The sequence below is a fragment of the Morchella importuna genome, assembly GCF_003444635.1.
Source record: "Morchella importuna strain M04M26 chromosome Unknown Morimp01GS030, whole genome shotgun sequence".
In the NCBI taxonomy this organism is placed as follows: domain Eukaryota; kingdom Fungi; phylum Ascomycota; class Pezizomycetes; order Pezizales; family Morchellaceae; genus Morchella; species Morchella importuna.
In genome coordinates, this window is record NW_025763427.1 from 184,114 (window position 1) to 200,730 (window position 16,617).

At 49.7% G+C, this 16,617-nt stretch overlaps 4 protein-coding genes across 4 annotated transcripts; 3 read left to right on the forward strand and 1 right to left on the reverse strand.

Moving 5' to 3' along the window:
• Positions 1–1,132: 1,132 nt before the first annotated feature.
• On the forward strand, positions 1,133–2,709 carry LAJ45_08514 (uncharacterized protein; the record flags this gene model as incomplete). Its single annotated transcript, XM_046118064.1, has 4 exons — positions 1,133–1,352; positions 1,416–1,629; positions 1,690–2,393; positions 2,450–2,709. The coding sequence occupies 4 exons, from the start codon at positions 1,133–1,135 to the stop codon at positions 2,707–2,709; spliced, it is 1,398 nt and encodes a 465-aa protein (XP_045968662.1).
• A 2,114-nt stretch (positions 2,710–4,823) lies between these two features.
• LAJ45_08515 (uncharacterized protein) lies at positions 4,824–6,075 on the reverse strand (the record flags this gene model as incomplete). Its single annotated transcript, XM_046118065.1, has 4 exons — positions 4,824–5,114; positions 5,178–5,400; positions 5,475–5,973; positions 6,042–6,075. 4 exons carry the CDS (start codon positions 6,073–6,075, stop codon positions 4,824–4,826), a joined length of 1,047 nt encoding a protein of 348 aa, XP_045968663.1.
• Positions 6,076–7,630: 1,555 nt separating this feature from the next.
• LAJ45_08516 (uncharacterized protein) lies at positions 7,631–8,654 on the forward strand (the record flags this gene model as incomplete). The annotated part of the gene is made up of 4 exons (XM_046118066.1): positions 7,631–7,929; positions 8,002–8,130; positions 8,196–8,537; positions 8,636–8,654. 4 exons carry the CDS (start codon positions 7,631–7,633, stop codon positions 8,652–8,654), a joined length of 789 nt encoding a protein of 262 aa, XP_045968664.1.
• Positions 8,655–14,753: 6,099 nt separating this feature from the next.
• Positions 14,754–15,389, forward strand: LAJ45_08517 (uncharacterized protein; the record flags this gene model as incomplete). The annotated part of the gene is made up of 1 exon (XM_046118067.1): positions 14,754–15,389. One exon carries the CDS (start codon positions 14,754–14,756, stop codon positions 15,387–15,389), a length of 636 nt encoding a protein of 211 aa, XP_045968665.1.
• Positions 15,390–16,617: the final 1,228 nt, after the last annotated feature.

Genomic DNA, 16,617 nt, shown 5'->3' on the forward strand with positions numbered 1-16,617 from the left:
AAAAGCTGACGGCCCAACTCACATGCACCCGCGCCCCAAATAATTAACTTAATTTACCATCTTATTATAACTATCTCTCCCCGCCCCACACCACCTAACCAGCGAGATGGGTAGATGTAGGTACTGACCCTACCCGGGGAATCTAATGCCGAGGTTTTTGGACAAGGCTGTGGTCGGTCGTAGATGTGTGGTGGGGTGGATAAGCGCATGTATCAAGGGGCGTAGAATAGCTAGCTTATCGGTATCTGTACGCATGCTCTAGCTATGGAGGTGCGCAAGTGTTGCCACTGTATATACATGTATCTACGGTGGAGATAATTATGTGGAACGAGGGGGCCAGAGTACGTACGCGTACGTAGGGGGTTCGGAAGAAATACGTGAGATGAATAGAAACAAAAAAGAAAAAGATGAGAAGTGCCCTCAAGAATGTCGACGTTGATATGTATAGAGTCGAATTTAATTCCTATCAGCTCTCAACCCCGGCCGGGTTGGATTCCGGGTAGCTTCGGTCTTGTGGTGCATATATTACTATATCATATCAGCACCCAACTAATTGAAATAACTTACCAACCGCTCTTACAGCGAAAGTTGATATCAAAGAAGTCATATAACCGAACAAAAATAGAAAATCTGTTTGATTCCGAATTGCGAACACCTTTGGACTAGCGACTGATATCAATGATAATATATCAGCCCTATTAATATCACTGGACACCGGCTCAGAATATTAAAGAAGAGTTGAGATTTTTAACCTAGCTTCATATAGAGTGGGGGGTTTATTTTCATTCGAGTCAGTCCAGTGGGAATTCGGAATGTGGTAGCATGGAGGATGTATGTGATCAGATCTAGCGATCTGTACTACCATGGTAACTCAAAGGTGAGCACGACATAAGCAGCTTCAAAAGCTAAAAGCCGGGTTTGGACTTACAAAGCCACCGAAGCTATTGATTTCCCAGGCCTAGCCATCATGCAGAGCTAGAGCCTTAGTTACCACATGACTCATGTACATGTATCGAGTGACTGCCTATGAACCCCACCAAGTTAGTCCCCACAGCAGCCGGGTAACCCTCATCCACTTCAAGTACTGACTCCGAGTCCTCGTCCAAACATCCTGTATCAAGAGTAGTTAAAAATGCAGTCACAAGAGCCCGCCGCGCTGCAGCTTCGTATACAGGAGCTCGAGGCCGAGTTGGCCGCCCTCCGTGCCTCTGCTCAAGAAGCTTCTGGCGATATCGTCACATCCGCTGAAGCTCGGGAAGAGCAAAAGGAATCAAATGAGAACCTGCCACTTTTGTTGGATGAGTATAGACGGTATGGTAGACAGATGATCATGCCAGAGATTGGGTTTGATGGTGAGGTTTGTTTGATTCCTAATCATGGTCAATGATCGCTGACTCGGGAGCCGGGGGGTGTAGGACAACTACGGTTAAAGCGTGCCAAGGTTCTTATTGTAGGCGCTGGCGGACTTGGGTCACCAGCTGCTGCATATATCGCTGGAGCTGGTGTAGGAACCATAGGGATAATTGATCATGATACTGTCGAGCACTCGAATCTGCATCGACAGATCATACATTCTACTTCGAAGGTTGGGATGTCAAAGGTTGAGTCTGCAATCACTTACCTGAAAGAGTATGTATTTCACCAAGCACATCCCTCCTCATGAACTATCACTTATTGAAACTATGATAGCTTGAACCCTAACCCTACCTATATCCCTCACGTCCAAGCACTCACCTCAGCCAATGCTCTTCCTATACTTACTCCCTACGACCTGATTCTTGATTGTACTGACCATCCCTCCCTTCGTTACCTCATCTCCGACACCGCAATTATTCTTAATAAACCTATCGTCTCCGCCTCTGCCTTACGTACCGACGGTCAATTAATCGTGCTCAATGATCCCCCTGGATCCGGCCCCTGCTACCGTTGTATATGGCCTAACCCGCCTCCAGCCTCTACTGTCACCAGTTGCGGCGAAGGCGGGATTCTAGGCCCCGTGGTAGGCGTCATGGGTGTTCTCCAAGCCCTCGAGGCGATCAAATTGCTTTCTAGACCGGCTCCCCCTGAACAGAAAACAACGAGTATGACAATATTCTCGGCATTTCCACAAATGGCATTTAGAACTTTGAAGATGCGTGGGCGAAGGAAAGCTTGTGTGGCGTGTGGAGAGCCAGCTGACGCAAAGGATAAGATAACCAAGGAAGCAATGGAGAAGGGATTGATCGACCACATTGCTTTTTGTGGGACTAGTGCTCCTGTGGGGTTATTGAAACCTGAGGAAAGAGTCGATGTGAGAGAGTATATGAAGGTTCGAGATGAGGGAAAGGAACATACCTTGTTAGATGTGAGAGATGAAACACAGTTTGGGATTTGCAAGTTAGAAGGGAGCTTAAGTAATATATATCTCCATGCTTTAGTGCTTAACTAAACTATACTAATGGTGTAAAAGACATTCCGTACTCTGAATTCGAGTCACTAGCACTCGCAGAGGATACGGCATCCAAGATCCCAGAATCACTGCAATCAATCCTGGCTAAAGGTTTACCCGAAGCACCGATTTATGTCCTTTGCCGTCTCGGGAACGACTCACAGCATGTTACGAAACAACTGAAAGATGCAGGTGTAGCGGGAGGGCGTGTTTTTGACATTAAGGGTGGCATTTCAGAGTGGGCTAAGAGTGGGGTTTCTGGCCCCTTTCCGCAGTATTGAGGGTTTTGATGTGGCGCGGGTTTTGATGGAATGAGCAATTAGTGCCCATGAAAATTTCTGGTAAATAGATTTAGAGCCTTCCCTAATATTTTTTTAAGATAGCTATGTTCTTAAGCTACTTTTTCTGCTGGCTTATAGCTTTTTCTTGAGGAAAAACGAAGAAAAGAATTCTGGACTCTATTTCACCCACACCATATCACTCGGAAGATATCGCTCACCTGAATTGTCTCGTTAAATAGAGAAAGATATTTAAATCAGTAAATATAACACAAATGTAGTGAGACGAAGAGGGCGTGTTTTAACTATGAAGTGGAGGGCCGAGGCAGTCAACTGCCTAAAATTTCTATTGCCATAACTGTAAGGTTGATGCAATTAATGAATTAAACAAAAAAAAAAAAAAAACTGTAAGGTTGCATTGCATGCAATTAATGAATTTTTTTAAAAAAAAAAAAAGCCTAAGATTTCTCGTATCTTCATGGTGGATGAATTGTTCCAACTCTCTAGTAGCCGTGGAAATGCATTAATTTTGACGTTTCCCATACAAAAAATTGCGAGATACACAATTTGATGCAATAACCGCATTACTTTGTGTTAAAGGCATTCCTGTCCCATTACCGACACTTTACCGACACCTTTACTGATGCATTTACCTGTTAAAGGCAATAAGATATGACTTTACTGATGACATTCCCCCCGTTAAAGGCATGTTAAAGGCATGTTAAAGGCATGTTAAATGCAGTAAAATACGACTTTACTGACTGTTTCCGGCGTTTCCTGCTTTCCACCGGAAAATCAATGTTTTCCAATGAAGCCCTCCCTCTAGATCTCGAGATAGTTGAGTACCCAAACAAAATATTTCGGTGGGGTCATAAAAATGGTATCTGACATCAATGGGCTTGTAACAGTTGGGGAATACAATTTCATTTTGGTGGATCCATTGTTTGGCATATACATGCAGGCAATTCTTACTTGATGCTCCTGGTACAATAGTAGGATACTCTGTGATGATTCGATAATATTCATTGGCGATGGCCTTGGTCAACCATGTGAAGCATCACCGGTGGCCAAAACTTATCTCCCCCCTCCCCCCCCCCCCCCCCCCCCAATGTGTATATATACGCTCAAAATGTGTGACAGAAACGTGACAGGTAAAGGCATCAGTAAAGTCGTCTGCAAAGTCGTCTGATTTCCCTTAAAAACGACTTTCCCCTTCTACCAAAATATTGACATTACCCACGCAAATCCAAGCTCGAAAAACGACTTTACCGACGACTTTACTGAATATTATTTAATATTTTCAGGTACACATTTCCACGGCTCCTAGAGCAAGAGTCCCAAACGAGTCACCATTGGCCAATACATAGGACCACATACGCATGCACACTTAAGCCCCACGTGCTATTGCCATAGCTTTAGGGCTGCATGCAATCAATGAATTAAACAAAAAAAAAAAAAAAAAGAAAAAGAAAACAAGCCCCACGTGCTCCATCACAGTCTATCACTCGCAGCTAACCACCCTATTAATGTCTAAGCACAAACTTTTTTTTCTTTTTTTTTTGCTTAATTCATTAATTGCATGTCTAAGCACAACCACTACCAACAGTCAACACCAAAATGAATCATACACAGTTACTATACTAAAAAAATGGTATGGATTCGCTACGTTATTCCCCTTAATGCGCTAGGAATGCAACAAGAATACGGCATCACTACGGTATTCTTTTTTTGTGATGCCGGTTTAATTCCGTATTATTCACTGAATCCCGTAGTCGTACAGTACTGATTTCACCCGTTGTTTCGTACTGTGGTAAGCACGCACCAACACATGTTAAACCTATTATTGGATGAGCTGGTGTTTGTTGTTCACTAAGACCTCACAACTCACTACCACAAACTGCGCAAAAAATAAAACTTTTTTTTTTTTTTTTGCTTAAAACATAGAAGACAGCAGGTCCTGTAGCCTCAATAATCCCAAGATACTGAATACGAGAGGGGGGGGGGGGGGTTGCATCCACAAACCACACACAAACCCCAACCCCCAACCCCCAACAAAACCGCAAATGACACCCAGATTTTTTTATTTGCTCCACCCACCCACTACTCTACCCGGCCCCTCACGGCGCCTGACTGATACTCTCCTCCCCACTCCCGCCTTTATGCCCCTCCACGCCCGTCGTCGGCGGCTCCACCACCTTCTCAAGCCACCCAAACGTATCAGGGAGATTACCCGTCTGCACGCCCTTCAGTGTCTTCAGCAGCGCTAGCACGCCCTCGCCGGGCTCGTCGCCGCAGTAATCGATCTTCATGTTGGTGCTCTTCATGGTGATACTCTTGATGGGCACGAGCGCTGCGGCCGTGCCGGCCGCCATCACTTCTGTGAAGGTGGAGAGCTCGGTGAGTGGGACCTGTGTACCGTTGTTAGTTAGTTGGTTAGTTCGCTAGCTAGGGGGTGGGGGGGGGGGGCGTACAGGGCGGACTTCGACACTCCACCCCCACGACGCCGCAATCTCCTGGATACTCCTGCTGGTGACCGAATTGATGACGCTGTTGCTATCCGGCACCACAAGCGTCGTCTTCTCGCCCTCCTTCTTGATCCCCAAAAACCCACTCGTGCTAAACTCATCGATCGTGGTCCTCGTCTGCGAGTCCAGATGCAGCGTAATCCCATACCCCTCCTTGCGCGCCGCCTCACTGTGCACCAGCACAGGCGCATAATTCCCGCCCACCTTTGCGCTGCCCGTGCCGTTGGGGCGGCGCGGTCGAACGTCTCGAGGATGAGGCAGTCGACGGGGTGCACGCCGTGGTAGACGCCGACGGGGAGCACGTACACCACGAAGGTGTACTCGTCGGGCGGGTTGAGGCCGAGCTGCGCGCAGCTGCCGAAGAGGAGCGGCCGGATGTACATGCTTGCACCTGTGGCGTGCGGGGGGACGAACTCGGCGTTGAGGGCGACAGCCATGTTGACGGCGGCGAGGAAGAGGGGTTCGGGGGGTGCGGGCATGGCGATGAAGGAGGCGCTGTGCTGCATGCGGCGGGCATTGAGCGAGGGGCGGAAGATGTTGATGGATTTGTCGTCGGGGGAGCGGAAGGCTTTGAGGCCTTCGTAGCATTGTTGGCCGTAGTTGAGCGCGGGGGCGAGGCCGTGGAGGGAGAGGAAAGGGGAGGAGACGAAGGTGGGGGTGGTCCAGGTGCCGGTGTGGACGCTGTAGTGGGATTCGATGTGGCCGTTGACTTCGCGCACTTTGAAGCCGATGTTGGACCAGTCTGGAGGGGAGGGGGGGGGGTTAGTGGGGTGTTAGGTGGTGAGAGGGGGAGGGGGGGGGGGGGCTGACCAATTGAGCTGGTGGGGGGCGGTGGGAAGACCATCTTCAATTGGTTGGGCGGATGACGTATGTAGTCTTGAAAACAAAAAGAGTATACACAAAAGAATAGAGAAAATCAATCGTCAAGATTCCTCCTGGGCGAAGAGAGACGGACAAGAGAGGAGAGGAGAAGAAAGAGATGAGGTGAGGTGAGGTGAGGTGAGGATGAGGGGTTCTTTTCAGACAGAGAGAGCAGCTGCAAGGAACTCGGAAGCCAAATGCGGGGGTGGGGCAATTTGCAAGCAGGGCAAGGCAACGGCAGCTTCCGGAGCACTACTAATATGGATGCATGTATCATGTAGGGCTGCCACAACCAAACCATTGAATTTTCCCGGTGCCTGTCGATGTCTGGGGGATTATTTATTTATATTACCTGCACCGTGTTTTACTCAAATCGCTCACGGGGATGCAATGGACTACATACATCTAGTGAGGTGAGGTTTGCATTGGCCAATTGGACATCGAATACACAGTGAGGGGGTTTTTTTCATCCCCATTGCCTTGCCATATTACCCCCCCATCTGACTGTGGTGGTCACGAGAGCAAAAAAATCTTTCCATCACTAAACATCGAGGAGGTTCATGGGCGGTGAGTGCCCTGTGCAAGGTGTGTTTTAATTTTCCGAGTGATGGAGTGAGGTTGATGTGCAACAACACCTAACCCTGGCTGCAGAGAACAAACGGTCGGCTAAACAAGAAGAGTTGCAGCGATAAGATTGATCTGATTAACCAGCAACAACAACCCTTCAGGGTCCAAAGTTCAAACTGTTGTCTCACTCGCTGGATGAACACCCCCCGCAATCTGCAGCAGGGCTAGGGTTACACACGCCTCACTCAGCCCACAAGCAAGCAGGCCCCTGGAACACGAGGAGAGCAGAGCAGCACCCACCGGTGTGCTGTGCCTGTAGATACACGCCATGCGGGCAGAGCGTTGCCCATCCACCCGTGCCAGTGAGCGAGTGAGCGAGTAAGAGATCGATCAGTTACATAGCAATAAGTGACAGCCTTTGTTATCGGGTCTTTTAGTAAGACATTGTGCAGCGCAGGTATGGCTGGCCACAGTGAGGTCCAGTGGCCACTCTCCTTTATTGCCCTCCATTGCCCCTGCAGCGTGGACAAAGCTTTGTGTAGTTTATTATGCACACCGAACTCTATCTGCACCTCTCTGGGGGCCCGCAAGAAGATTCCACATCAAGACGGGTCCTGGCAGCGTCCCCACCAATCGCTGCACTCTATGTGCCCGCCGCCCAGCCAGCCAGTGCCCACCGGTAGAGTAGACTCGTATGTAGAGCTCGTACTTGGCTGCACGCTCGGACGGGTTCTGTCTGTCCCGGCGGAAGAAGGAGAAACCATCCATCCATCCAACCAGCCAGCCAGTCTCTAAATAGCCAGACAGCTAGTTAGCTGCTGTTAATTGGCACCATTAGCGAAGATCTCCTGAGCGAGCGAGTGAGAGCCCACACTACAATACCTCCCCCTCCCCCCACCAGCAACCATCACCACCACAACCTCTCCTTCACCACCATCACCACCACCACCCACCCACTCACCCACCAACCCATGGCCCGCCACCGGCTCCCGCTCCTCGCCGCCGCCGCCGCCCTCTTCATAATCTTCTTCTTCGTCCTCCTCCCCGCGGACAGCGCGCAGCAGCACCCCGCCGGCACCAGCGCCTCCAAGCACGCCAGCGTCACCGTCGTCGACTCAACCCCCAGCTTCCGCTCCGAGGACGAGTCGGGCTTCGCCATTGCAAAGGAGGAGGTCGCTGGCGGCGGACCCCCGCTGCTCGGGGGTGACATCCATAAGGAGATCCTCCATGGCGAGACCATCATGCCGAAGTTGGGGAATGAGACGGCGAAGTATGTTCCCCCCCCTATGTGTGGAGTGAAATGTGGTGGGGGCTGACACAATGGATGGATGGATGGATACAGAGCGGAGCTAGGCCGCGCATCGTGGAAACTGCTGCACACGACGCTCTCCCGCTTCCCGAAGAAGCCCGCGAAGGATGAGCGCGAGGCGCTATCATCATTTCTCTACCTCTTTGCACGGCTCTACCCCTGGTACCCCCCCCCCCCCCTCTCCCTCTTCTAGCACGCACTAACCCCCCCCCCCCCCGGAACAACAGCGGCGAATGCGCCACACACTTCCAAGCGCTTCTCCAACGCTACCCGCCACAGACCTCCTCGCGCGACGCGGCCGCGCAGTGGGGCTGCTTCGTGCACAACCTCGTCAACGAGCGGCTGCACAAGCCGGCATTCGACTGCGGGGCCGTGACGGAGATGTACAAGTGCGGGTGCGCGGACGCGGACGCGGAGGACGAGGAGGCGAAGAAGGCGGCGGAGGAGAGGGTGCGGGAGCCGTTGGAGACGGCGGGGGTGACGGCGGGACGGCCGCTGACGGCTGCGGAGGGCGTGGATCTGTTGGAGGTGAATACGAGGAGGGCGGGGGTGGAGATGCAGAAGGAGGGGTAGGTGGACTTCTTTTTTCTTTCTTGTTTTGGTGGGTGGTGGGGGGGAGGGGGTGGTGGGTAGGGGATTGGGCTGACTTAATGGGTGGTGCGGGTAGGATGATGAATGGTGGTTAATTTCGTTAGAACACCGCAGCGAGCGGTACCGGTAGAGAGGGATTGGCCCCCCGGGGAGAGGGGGGGGGGGGTGTAGAGATAGTCTTCTTTTTTATTTTTATTATTTTTTGGCCGTTTGTGCGGTGGTTACATAACCTAATAGGATCCAAGGAGTTCTTTTTTTTCTTTCTGTCTGGTTCTTCTTTCTGCGTCCTTTGCGGTTTCTGCCGGCGTGTTGTGTGTGTAATAAAAAGTTGAAAAAAAGTTAGGGCAGTACGTACGTAGGAAAGATCTGATAGGTTAATTGCTGATTGCGCCGCTGGGACATGGGCGGTCACTCGATCGTCTTTTTTTGGGGGTTGTGTGTGCATGTGCCCCTTGCGTTACATAGTGCTGTCACGCTGATTGGCTATCATTGGCCCCTTGACGCTGATCGGCTGGTTGGCTGGTTGGTTACCGTAATGTGGAGCTGGGACACGCTGTGGTCGTAGGGCTACCAGAGCGGCGGGTGTGGGCATGGGTGGTGAGTCGAGTCGGGTTGGAGTGCGAGTGTAACCGCGATTGCAATTGGTGGAGAGTAGCACCACGCCACGGGGGTGCGGTATAGGGGTTGACAGCTATTGTCAGCTGCAGCGGCGAGCCGGTATATACTGCCAATAGTTCAACTCCCTCTAGATCGGTCTGTCGATAGATATCCATTAGTACATACAGCTAGATCTTGGATGCCTGTGCCAATGCTCTATCTAGCTATGTAGTTGGCTCATCAACTCACGCACCGTGCAAGCATGCATTGGACCATGGATACTCAATCGTGGCCATGGGTCAATGGCTGGAGGATAGACGAAGGTTAGAAATGGGGCCCATCCATTTGTCATAGCACTCAGCGCCACACTGGGTAGTCGCTGATATTGTGGCTTGGACACAATTATAACGTTGTTACACATAGCAGATATAGACCTGGTCATGCCTGTACGAGGCCGGCCGACGTCGACCAGAAACACGGCTATGTATGGGGAGCCGCTATGTGGATTCGATTAGCTACATGTAGCTGTCGGGGCCATGATATAACAGTGAGCCTCGGTGGCTGCGTGCTGGTTGTATATACAAGCCGGTGGGGGTGGTGTACTGGGGTCGTTCTGGCCCCATGGCCAGTATAGTGTGGAGCTAGCGGGTATGCAGCTGGGGGTGTTGTACATGTGAGTTCTACTGTGGCCGGCCGTGGGGTGGAGGGGTATGTGAGCGGAGCTAGTGGACGGGCGGAATAGGGTTTACATTATATGGATCCATGGAGAGGCCGGCCGTCTTTCTAAGCTAGCTCCGTTCTTGCCTCTTTTGTTGCTCAATTTGGGAGTTGTTTAGGGCCAGGTACAGCTGATTCTTTCGCTGCGGGTTGCTGCTTGATTCATTACTGCTGTGTACATATTTGTTATGATTAGAAGTGGCCATATCTTAACACTTAAGCTATATGTGGTACGTTCATGTGGGTGCACTGGAATAGGATATAGTTTCGCCTGTCACTTCGTGCTTCCAGCCGGCCCTTATTCCTAGCTCCCTCTCACAAGTACGTTTGGTGATAGCGGTGCCAAGCTGCACTGCACATACTTATAGCCAAGCAACTGATACTCGTGCAGGTTTCGATCCTATATATACCTAGGCCTGTTGAAACCAAGCGTCCTATATATGCTGACTAAGGTACAGGATGACTAGTGCAGGACAGGTTAGCTTAGGACGAGTGAGAACGGGTGAAGAGGATCGATGTCAATTGCAAGAGGTCGTTCTTAGGCTCGTCCCCAATCCGTCTGCTTTCAAGTAACGGGCTGGGTACGAGACTAGGTCATGGCTATCAGCCGGGGCTGTGCTTAACGATCTCCTGGGTCTCTTCTGTCTCTCCTTCTCTCTCACTAGCCTCTGTAACAAAGTGTGAGCAATCATTAAAAGCTATCGCGTCGTTTTCACCTACACGCGCATTATTTAGCCTACACGTAACCGAAATTCCAGATGGCATCTGTATAGCCTAAGGGCCGCATATAATCAATGAATTAAAAAGAAAAGAAAAGAAAAAGGCGACATCCGTAGGTAACCAAAGAGCGAGTGATATATTATGATTACAAACCTCCGGAGACTCATTGTCCAGAGCAGCGAGCGATTGGGACCAAATCTGCCTCATTTGTAGATGTATATACTAAAAACGCGGACAATATCCTTGGTAATTGATTTTACGAAATGTGTCGGTAGGAAACCCTAACCCTGGAAACACCCGTTCCAATGGAGAGATCGATATCACCTAGAATGACCCAAGGACAAACATCTGAGACACTGAAAAGCTCGAGTGGCTCGAGCTGCACTCGAGCACTTACAAGTCGAATCGAGACGAGCAGCTGTCATCACGAGCCGATTCGAGCTTTTCCTCTTGCTCGTCGACCACACTACACAGAATTGAGACATGATATTGGTAAAGTTGGCAGCTTTAATAGCATAAGGGATACTATAGTAAGACTACATATATATAGAGTAGATATATTAGCCAATTTATCATGCATGTATCTCATTTGGGATCGATAATTATAATTATACTCAGACAATAAGGTGTTTGGTCTGCGATCGAGTGACAGCCGGTGCATGTGCTTGAGTGGGCTTCGTGTCTCATTTAGGATCGACTGTTGGTAGTGCTTTAATCGGAGCCAGACGATTATGTGTAGAGCGTGCAGTGATGGGCAGGAATCTAACGATGGTTATTTAGTACACTACTCGAGTAAGGGTTTTTGCGTGACTAGTGGAGAAAATTCTACACCACCGACAGCCGTTTCCAGCTAGGCAGCGGATTTTGTGTGGTGAGCCACGAATTGCAACTGTAGAGTAGAGGGGAGACTTTATCTTTTGCTTTTTTGGACACGTTTATTCTCTTTTGGCAGCGTTACAATCCAATCCAATCATAGCTAGTATACTGAATATTACTACGCCGCGGGATGATCCGGCCGCAAATTGTGGAAACCGGGAATAGACGAAGGGATGTACGAGCCACGCCGTAACCCACTCTGGGCGCAACACATAGCTCTTTTGAGCCTCAGCCAGCTCTATCCTGATTTGTTGAAGAGAAACCCAGGCTTGGCATTGCAACATTTCAAATCATATGAATGCTTAGCAACACCTCCCCACTACTACATTATAAGGCTGCTCGCCCCTTCACCCAACATTTTCCTCAGCTCATCTAAGGCCATTCAGGCTGCTCCCCTCTCTCCCTCTCTCCGTCCATCCTGATTTTGTTTCGAACCGCCGGCGCAACTCAATGGTCTCCCTTAGAACTTACGAGCGTAATAACCGTGGCGGAGGTTACGACTTGACGGAGGGAGGGTGAATTAGGCCTCTACTGGTCCCGCGGGATTAGGGAGGGCCCTTTTGCTCTAAGACTCTAGATGCTTGGTTCTTCTGGACCAAGAGTTAATGGTCTTTTCCGTGAGGAGGGGGGAGTGGATGTCCCTATTGATTTTTGGGTTCTGTCCGAAAAATTGAGAGGGATCTTCACGCCCCATCGGCTTTTTTTTTACGACCGGATGTTACTCATGCGTTCATTAAATGGTCGGAATTCTTAGTTGCAACGATATCCGACCATTTAATGAACGCCCGAGTACTCGCTCGTTGATTGGGGGGTCAGGGGTCGATTCGTTGCAACCAAATCCACACATAAAATATAGAGAATTAGTAGGAGAAGAAAGTATCTGAATTTCGTTAGGCGGGACAATGTTGAGGCATATGTATAGTTCTCGTTCAAAAATCATGGGACAACGCAACCGCGAGTTGCTACGGGGGCTTGTCCTAGGATTTTTGACATGGAGTTATACATCTCGCAGCCATCCATCTCTGCAACGCACCCACTCCCTCGCCTCGCCTCGCCTCTCCCGTAGCTCCCGTAGCCAGCAATTTACCCAAACCGTGCCTTAGGGCAACCCAGCACTAGCCCTATCCTGCTCTGTCGGCGAAAATTCGGGCTTGGCACCTCCCACTGGCGCGATATAAGACCTCTCTCTTCCCCCCACCAAAGTTTTTTTTCGTCAGGGGGCAGGCAGCTCTCCAAAGGGCCACAGAGCTGCCTCCTCCCCTATTCCTCCTCTGGATGGGTCCCTCTCGCCGCCTTCCCTTTTTGGCAGGAGGAGGAGGAGCGTAGCCCTCCACCCCACCCCCCACCCTCCCCCTCTCCTGCTCTTAGAGTAGGAGAGAGTAGACCCCAGGCCTCTCCCCCCCCTCTCTCCCTCCCTCCTCTCCCTCCCTCCCCGCCCCTCCCCGCCCCTCCCGCTACTGCGGGAGGGCGTGAAACCAGCCTCCCTTGGCCTGGGCGTAATGCTCAAGGCCTTGGGGGGCGCGGGTCACGTTGGTCCTCCTCCTGACAGAGGGGGCACTCAGGGGGTAAACGCTTTTTTGACACCTCTCCTAGTCCTGCAGCGAGGACTAGGAGGGGTCTTTTTTGCGTTGGGTCTCCCTCCTCGTGGAGGGGTGGGCGGGTTTGGCCTCTCCTAGTCCTGCGGGACTGGGAGGGGCCTTTTTTGCGTTAAGTCGCTTTGTTCCTTCCGTCCCTGCTTTTGCTCCCGTCGCGGGGGTAGAGGTCCCTATCAGTTCTTGGGTTCCGTCCGAGGGATTGAGAGAGTTCTCATGCCTGCTACGCCTTCTTTCTCCATCCGTTCCTCCTTCATGCGATCGAGCAGTCTACCACAGCGTAGTCTGCGCGCACGCGCACGGACAGAAGGGTTAGTAAGCAGGGGTAATGACCGATTCGCAGAAAAATGTAAAGTGGTAACGCCGTGCGTAAATTTTATGAAGATACTCCCCATATATTTCCTGAGATTAATGTAGCAAATAAATGACTGTATCCCGGGGCGATCAGAGTGACAATTAATATGGTGTACTGCGTGTGGGTCGGTTAATCATGGATGATCACTCGTTTCTGCCGCTCCGCGACTGGGTGACCAGTTACCACCCTTTAATCTGTCAGTAAAACATTGACCCCCCAAAAAGTAGAAATTGGTGGCATTTACTAACAGATCTTGCCTCCTCGCTTATGGGTGATAGATCTCCTGTATAACGTTGGTTCCTCTATAATTGAAGGCTGAGTGGGTGGTAGCTACATCGGGCTGAGTAATGATTCGATTAAATTGTTTCACGGGAGAGGAGATAAGAAATAATTGTTCCCGAATTCAGAATAACAGGTTATTCTCAAGGAACACCGGCTTCTCGGAGCAAAGGTTTAGGGGATAGGGTCAATGATTGAAATTTCAAGTCTTGGATCACAGCTACTCACTCGATGCGCAAGCCTACTTCGAGACGAATAGTTAATTAAATACATGCAGCTCTCCGACTTTGGTACTACATTAATATATTGAGGAGGTAAGACTGGCCGCCAAGGTTCGAATGACTTTTCCTGACACTTACGGTACACACCTAACCCTGTGTCGCCAACGAACCATAGGTGCCAGCGTGTACCCATGTGTGGTTGGTTATTCAGAGTTGAATAACCCTACCCCTAACCCTGGGCTTATCTGTCATGTAGACCCAATCGGCGTGATGTTGGCCTAACACGTTGTGAGATAAGATGTGTCTAGATCTAATCTATGCAAATCTTCCCAACATTCATGATGGTGGATCGCGCTCGACCATCCGTCATAGAAATGATCCCACGGAAAAAAACTTCTGTTTAGAATAGCTACAGCTAAAAGAGCAAAATCAGTAGAATGACTTCAGTATCAAGCTACGCAAGTTTACTCTCGGATTTGCGAATAGAAGTTATGGATACGCGGTAAGCCTTTACTAACTAATATCTCAAATGTGGATATGCTGTTGCGCAGATCGACATATCTATAGATCCATTGTGGGCTGACAAAAATTCTCGTTCTAATCAGTGTAAAGACGCTAGTTGAGCCAAGACCGAGTGATAGCTTATGAAGGTAATTCATTTGACCCAACCACAAAACCATCCATGACCGGGAATACCTGTCACTCGGTTAAGCATTATGGCATTAAAAGCCACAGTTCTCACCGGCTTACTTTTTAACACGTGTGCCCCAATCGAGTATTTAGCTTGGAGCAATCGACATCATCATCCCTTAGCAGCGCACTGCTATCCCCACCGAAATGGACCCACTCAAAACCATGAACCTCATCCCAGTGAAGCCCTTCCACGGGAGATCCAATGAATGCGTCGACGACTTCATCGAATCTATCCTCCTATACTTCTCCTCGCGCCCCATGACAGAACTCTACCCTACCGAGGAGCAACAAAACAGGGCAAAGCTAGTCCTTCTTAAGCACAAGCTCATGGGTAAAGCCGCCACATGGGCATTCTACCTGCCCGACGATGTCCGGTTCTCGTGGGAAAAGATGAGCAAAGAACTGAAGCAGGAGTACGATGGCCCTAGAAGAAGAAGACTGGAAAAGATGGAGAACGCAGAGTGGGGGATCATGGTGTTGAGGCAGGGAAAGCTCTCGCTGAAGCAATATATTAGAAAGACCACTCGCATTAGGTCTCATCTACCTCGATATGGATCATGGGATCACAATGCAGCGGGTTATTTCATCAGGGGCATCGAAGATATGAACACTAGACTCTGCATTATTCAAATCGGCGACTTAGTGCCGGATGCGTATACACTATCTGAAGCAATTGAAGCGGCCAGATCTTTCCTGCGACGACGCAAGTGGGAGAAGCAGATGGAGGGGGGACGGAGAAGCCGACGAACCGTCATACTCGAACATGAAGAGCAGCAGTAGTTACAGAGTTACCACAGTTCAATAATTAAATGGGGTCAAGAAAATATTCCCGGTCAGACCCGGCCTTGTAGATATCACTGGTAGGTTTCCGAATGCCAGGTAATAGGTGGCCCAGTACGCAAATAACTGTAGACCGTCGAATCGATCACAATTATATTGTATAGTAGGCGTCCTTCCAGGGATGTAGGAACAACGCGAGTTCTAGGCAACTATAGGTCCTCGATAATGTGTTAGAGACACAAGGATTGGAGCTTGGGGCATTTAAGTTTAACGTACCTGTAGCTTAAAATTGCTATTAAGAAGATGTACTTGTATTGAAGCTATAAAACTTGAGTATCACGCATTAGTACAAGTAGCTTAGCAAAGAAGCAACGGGAAAGGCCTCTATAATAAGATATGACGCAAAATGACATAGCTCCACGAATATCATGGATTGAACATTGAAATTGAAGGGTTAGGGGTTCTGCTTCATCTTGGCACACCGCTAAGGTGAACTATTATTTCCAGCACAGCATCCACCATGGGCGGATGGTCTAGTGGTTAGACTGCTCGTCGGGCTAGACACCGAGTGTTTACCCAGGGCACACACAAGGTCCTGGGTTCAAACCAGGGGTGGGGGTAGTAACGCACAATGAGAAATAAGTCGTTGCAGTACCTTTTGTTCTGTTTTATGTCTAATGTTTTCTTTCTTTCTTTTTTTTTAAAAAATTTGGAGTGGAAGAAAGATTCATCTAGAGGAGGAAGATAGGAGTGAGTGTCGGGGCTGGGAATTGTCCCTTATTGCTGACTTTTCCCGATGTGTTGGTGCTCTCGGCGTGAGGTTGAGCACACTTTCTATCCTGGATCATGTCTTATTGCAGATCACGTATGCCAAAAAACTGTGTCATTTTAGACCCTTTCCGTAGAAACAAACGCAAGCAGCAGCAGCCTCATAAAGTATCGGGGTACAAGTCATCCACGGTCATAGATAGACACAGGACGTTGCAATTCCCCTATCCGGTCTTGAAAACGGCCCCAATATTCCCTACTACTCGTCGTAAAGGACAATTCGTGTGTAGTTTTGGGGGACGAATTACTACGGGAGTTGAGTACTGTTTGGGGTATTGAGGAGTGAGTGGTGGGGTGTTATGTGTCTTGGATCATTAATTTTACGCCAAAGACCACAGCGCACCCTTACATGAACCATCCTGAATACAGAGAGAAGAGTCTTAACTAAACCGCTAGCTTC